The 6047-nt window shown below is 38.4% G+C and overlaps 1 protein-coding gene across 2 annotated transcripts; it reads left to right on the top strand.

The window, feature by feature from the left end:
- Window positions 1-1248: 1248 nt before the first annotated feature.
- Window positions 1249-4948, top strand: LOC104612995 (guanylate kinase 2-like). Of its 2 annotated transcripts, none has more exons than XM_010280666.3 (11): window positions 1249-1740; window positions 2138-2172; window positions 2389-2496; window positions 2612-2688; window positions 2767-2896; window positions 3047-3409; window positions 3860-3981; window positions 4065-4200; window positions 4340-4385; window positions 4508-4613; window positions 4695-4948. In XM_010280666.3, exons 2-11 carry the CDS (start codon window positions 2170-2172, stop codon window positions 4810-4812), a joined length of 1209 nt encoding a protein of 402 aa, XP_010278968.1. In that variant the 5' UTR covers window positions 1249-1740; window positions 2138-2169; the 3' UTR covers window positions 4813-4948. The 2 variants fall into 2 exon arrangements, with proteins under 2 accessions (XP_010278968.1, XP_010278969.1); XM_010280667.3 differs by having other exon boundaries at window positions 1406-1748.
- The last annotated feature ends 1099 nt before the right edge of the window (window positions 4949-6047 follow it).

The following is a 6047-nucleotide window of genomic DNA, read 5'->3' as shown; positions in this document are numbered from 1 at the left end:
TTGAATTGAATCTAACAACATGGATTTGAGATTGATATGGATCCATCATACATGTATCTTGCTTTAGAATTGAACCCGAATGCATAAAGGATTAGGTATGAATCCATGCCATTAATAGATCTGATGATTATCCATACCCACAAATTCGAAATCAAATCCATTTCCCACTTGGATGTCAGTTTGGGTTTGGATGAATTTTCTCCAAATTGGACATTTGAACCAATTAATGTTAGGGCCCTAATTTTGTAAATATGGGGCTGGTCACAAAGTTATGAAGGGCCTGACCCATATACACATTCAAAAAAGAAAGAAGTTGCATTTTGTAATAATGGATTGTATAAGAGAATAGACCTCCATAGATCTGGTTTAAACCACCCCAGTCATTCAATTCAAAGATCAACTCGGGACACCAAACAATAAATCAGAGTAGAAAAAAATATCCCTAAATCAAAGGGGAGCGCTGCTGACAATAGGGCACAACCTCTCTTCCTTTTAGACTTTAGATTTATTGTAGGAACTACAATGGCTTAATCCCTCTCTAGAGAGTACATAGTACAGTCTCTTTAGGGGTTCAACCATTTTTCAAGCTTCCCCAATCAACTCCTCCTCAGACCTTCGAGGCTGACCAATCTCCACTCCCCAATCCTTTTTTTATATTAATCAAAAGTACTATGACACCCCTTATAGTTTGCAACCTATTTATTTAATTTACCTTTAACTAACAATTGTTTGTTTTGGCATCTAAAAATAGTAACCTGATCACCTAAACCGAGAGAAAAATATTCAAGGGCATAGGCCTTATTTATGGTTGTTTATTCCAAAAATACCCCTAACATTTTTCTGTAAAAAAAATAAAATTGACCAAATAAAACTGAATAAAGTGGTTCCTTGTGTCTTATTAGGGCACAATTGGCAGTTTCATTTATATTCACTTTTGATCAAATTTATTTGAATAAATGTTAGAAACAAAATCAATTAAGTAAATCATTACAAATTATAGGATAGGTTTTAATAAATCTATAAAATTAAGGGTGCTTTAGTAAATGACCCTTAAAATTTTAAACACTATTAAAAACATATACTTTTATAGATTTATGACATTTATAATACCAACCACCTTGCACCGTCACCACATTCATGTTTTAAAAAATTAAAAGTTTATTATTTATTTATTTAAATGTTTAAAATTTAAATCTGTTCACCTTGGCCGAATTGTTTTTTTTGATAAATAGGTTGAACTTGAACCGTTGAGGAGATCCAAAAGGAAGTTTCCTAAAACACCGGCTAACAAAGTCCGGTTTTGCAAGAGGGACTGAGGGAGGAGGGCCAGAGAGGGGCCAGGGGCTTGATTCTTGAATTCTCTCTCTCTCCCACTATATATACGTCATGAATGCATTCCGGGTTTCTTCAAACTCATTCTAGATTTCTAGTCTTCTCCATTCATTCTCCGAATTTCGTTACCAGTTTGAAAATTGAAACCCAGATACCGAAATCGAGAGAGCTCCGGTTTTTCTGTGTCAGGCTTGATTGACCCATTAAATATCAGCTGACCTCTCGAGAGAGAAGAAGAAGTTTGTTAATTTTAGCGAAGTTTTTGAGAGACCAGGTGGTTGGTCTTGGTTTTATCGATTTTTTTGGTTATTGTTTTATAGGAGATACTGTATTGATTTTTAGCTCTACAATATCATAAAACCCAAGGATCCCAACCAGCTTGAAGTGGGATTTAATTCTCTCTCCCTGGTAAGTAGGTACTTCCTTTGCTTTTCTGATTTTTTTTTTCTTTGGTTTTGAGAAATCCAGGAACTCTATGTTTGTATTTGTTTGACGTTATTCTCTGTTTCGAAAGTTCGCTGTTTATTTTCCTTGGCCTTTTTTTTGTAGGACTGCATTTTCTTGACTTGTATTATGTATGGGCATCTGGGTTCCGATTTTCCTTTTGGTTTTCAGTTAATTAGGTTGTTTCGGTTTTTTTGTTTTATGTTCATTTGATGGGTTTTAGTCCTTCAATGGATGCTCTTTTCTATTTCTCTATTTGTTTATGTATCCTTCCCTCCCATACAACTTGCGACAGATCCAGGTGAAAAAATGGTATTTCTGTTTCTGATCTTCTGCTATTTCTCTTATGCTTCTGGTTCAGGTTGAAGCTTGAATTAGAGAGCTAGATTTTCCATGGTGAGATTATTTTTTGTTTTTATTTTTATTTTTGAATTTTCTGTGGTTACCTTCTTTTGGCATTTACGAATATGTGACAAAGTAGATGAAAACTGCAACTTTGGAACAAATATGATACCTGGCCATGGTTTTCTTTTCGTAGAAAACTGATCTTTGAGTTTGTTGTAATGGGGTATGCAAGTAGTGGGTATTGATTATCTGGGTTTTGGTAATCAGGGTGAAGCTCAGGAGATCTTCACAGACGACGTTAAACAACATTTTGCCGTTGGTCTTGATTCAGAAGCCAGAGGCTACCAGACATCTACCATCGTAGGAGAAAAGATTGTAAGCAACAAATCTGAGTTGCAAATTAGATCTTCTTTCTGCACATCTTCTCTGTCTTTTGTTCTTGATGAAAAATCCATGCCAGTCATGTTAAAAGTGCCCGTGATTTGTTCAGTTTGTGATTGGGGGAACTGCTGATGTATCAACTTCTTCGTTTGACGTCCGGGCTTTCGACAAATCAACCGGGAGATGGTGAGTTCTTGGTCCTGGCATAAATGGTGTTGAGTTTTGACCTGAGTTGGGATTACAGATTTATGGTAAAATTTGCAGGAGTGTTCCAACAGTATTAGGCACAAAACCCATTCCATCCAAGAGTCACTCAGCGGTTCTTCTAAATAATGAGAGAATATTGATTCTTAAGAGGGACTCCACCCCAGAAGACTGTGCCTGGTTTCTTGAGGTTGGTGTCCTAAGTTTGTCACAGATCCATCCATCTAAAAATTTCAGATATCATCTAGTTGGTATCCTGCTGCTTTCATTTAAATGTAAGGTCATCTAATCTTTGTGACCCACCAGCCTTAAGTGTTAATCTTTGTTGTATTGCTGGTAGGTGGACACCTCATATGTTAGAGAGCAGAAAAGGATCTTGGGCACTGAGGTGGTTGCTTGGAGTAAAGGGGTTAGAAGTGATGCTCCCAAGCCAATAGTAATCAGTGGTCCCTCTGGAGTTGGGAAGGGCACATTGATAAACAAGCTGATGAAGGATTTCCCATCCATGTTTGGGTTCTCTGTGAGCCACACAACCCGAGCTCCAAGGGACAAAGAAAAGGATGGAGTCCATTATCATTTCACTGAGAGAAGCATCATGGAAAAGGACATACGTGATGGAAAATTCCTAGAATCTGCATCTGTCCATGGGAATCTTTATGGAACAAGTATTGAAGCTGTTGAGGTTGTAGCAGATGCAGGAAAGGTAAAAAAAAAAGAATATTTCGTTTCTTTAAAAACTCATCATGTATATTATTTCCTGTTGTAGGAGAATATAGAAGTCATGGGCTTATGGCTTTGGTATTCATAGTTTGGAATATTTTATATGCCTTAGATATGCTATAACTGAAACCTAACAATCAACATGAGTCTTAATTTGGAATTTTAGGATAGTGTGGACTTGGATCATAACCTAGAGCCAACTTTGTATTGGAATGGCCCACTTCCGCTTAGATTAACACTTAGCTTTAAGGCCAACCTGCATCATTAAGCGCACACACAGGATGAACACACACGAACAGAACTTTCAGCTCTCCTTTATGTACCATGATATGCTAAGATTAAAATGGTATATATCTATATTTGATATCTTTATATAGTTGGGATAAGGCATAGATGATGATCTATGTTTGATATGTCTTCGGTTCTATTGTAGAGGTGCATACTCGACATAGATGTTCAAGGTGCCAGGTCTGTAAGGGCAAGTTCTCTTGATGCAATTTTCATCTTTATATGCCCACCCTCATTTGAGGAGCTTGAGAAGCGGCTCCGTGCACGGTGAGTCAGATGCTGGAAGCCCAAGAGATTAAGTTTTTTACTAATCTCTTAGCTAGTCTAATTAAATTCTTGTTTTTTTATAGGGGAACTGAAACGGAAGAGCAGGTCCAAAAACGACTCAAAAATGCAAGAGCAGAGCTTGAACAAGGAAGATCTTCAGGACTTTTTGATCATATCTTGGTAAACGATGACCTCGAAAGGTGCTACAAGAATATTAAGGTGTTTGTTGCTTCTTTCGTAAATTTATGAACCCATCAATTTAGGCTTCAACTTCAATATGGTCAAGCTGACCAGTTGGGGGAGTCCTTTTGGCTTCCAAGCACTTTGGTCTGATAACTAAAGGTAATCTTTGATGTAGAAAATATTGGGCCTAGATGTGAGCATGGAGGCCACTCATCAATCATGTAAGTACCCTTGGCTGCTTAGGAGGTCACATGAGATTATTGTTTCCTTGTTTACCTGTTTGCTCACTCCCACATGCTTCCTCTAAACAATTAATTACTGAGGCACTGAAAACTTTATCCAGCTCCAAAGACTGTAGGTGTCCCCTTGGGCCAATCAATATCAGAAATGGATCAGAAGGTCCTGATACAATGCGAAGCATCTGAACTAGGAAAAGCATCAAAAAATTGGTAAGCATATATACTATGCCACCGATAGACTGACTCTGATGTGCATTCAAATTCTCATTCTGTCTATTTGTGTTTGAACAGGTTTGTGCTTGATGTGTCTTCCCTCAAAGGAGGGGCCCCAGGCCGGACAAGAGGGCTGAACATGTATGCCATCAACCCATTTGTGGATGCACAATATGGGATTAAAACAGCTTCATGATACTTAGCAAATTGACCTCTTGAACTAATTAACACTAACAGTGGAGTGCCAGTTTTGGACTTTAACATAAAAATGGGGAATTGGAGATATTGCTCCATTACCATAGTCCAATAAAATTTAAAAGTTCCAATATTAATATGCTCTTGTGCTGATTGATGATGATGATGAATGGATCTGGATTCCCCACATTCGTTTTTACCCATCACTGACAGAGAATTCATGCTCTGAGATTGAGAGTTTTGTTTCGCAAATACGGTTGGTGAGGCTGATGGAGCTGCATACTTAAATCTTGTATCAAGTGGGTGTTTTAATAATAACAAAAAAAAAAAAAAATTGAGTTGACCTTAAAGCAAAGGTTTGATCTTGAACGAGCAATTAATAAAGAAAAAGAAATGAAAAGTTCGACTGTGATTGAGCCCACTGCAGATTAATCAGCTCCACCTAATAAACTAGAACTTGATTCCCACGGAAGGGAGTTTCTCGGTTTCTGCCTTTGTGGGGTGGGGGGTTAAACTAAGAGGACGCCATAAATTAATGAAACAATGACATCAGGTTATGGACAGGTTCAATGTCGGTGGTCAGTAGTTGGCTAGGAGCTTTGTTTGGCACCATCAACCATGTGATGTACCATACTACCATTTAAGAGAGTTTCCTTGAACCTGCAAAATCAGGTCAAGAGTCAAAAAGGCAGTGGGGGTGTGCAAAGGAACAACTACAGTTCTGCAATAGCTCCCAGATCTAGGGCAGTAGGGCCATACGATACCTCCTTCAACCACCTCATCCGCCGCATAGGCATAGAACTACTACACCAGCAGTGTAGGTATAGCAGCAGCGCCCTCGGAACTTAGACACTAAGAGTAATACAAAGACGATCATTTCCTTGTAGTGGTGGAGCCGGCTATACGAGTATCCTATCCCTATAGCTAGAGCCGTTTATCTTGGCTGAGGTTAGACCCAGTCGTCCAATTTCGATCGCTAATTGCGGTGCATGATATAAGAGAAGATTCATGCAGCTTTGTATTTTCCTCCCACTTGTTAATTTTCTATTTCTTTAATGGGAATAATGCTTCCTGGTAATCAGTGTGAAGTTGGAAATTGTGCTACAAATACAGGAACTACAAGTTGAATTGATCCTCAGCCCTTTCAGAACTAGTGGGTTCAGATATAGAGGGAACCTGAACCTGAACGAGAGGCATCAGCCATCAGGCAAGTGGGATACTGAGAAATCCTTTTCA

Source organism: Nelumbo nucifera, chromosome 2 (genome assembly GCF_055504915.1).
Source record: "Nelumbo nucifera cultivar China Antique chromosome 2, China Antique-T2T, whole genome shotgun sequence".
Taxonomy (NCBI): domain Eukaryota; kingdom Viridiplantae; phylum Streptophyta; class Magnoliopsida; order Proteales; family Nelumbonaceae; genus Nelumbo; species Nelumbo nucifera.
The sequence above is the reverse complement of the archived record's forward strand: the minus strand, read 5'-3'. Positions and strand labels throughout refer to the sequence as shown.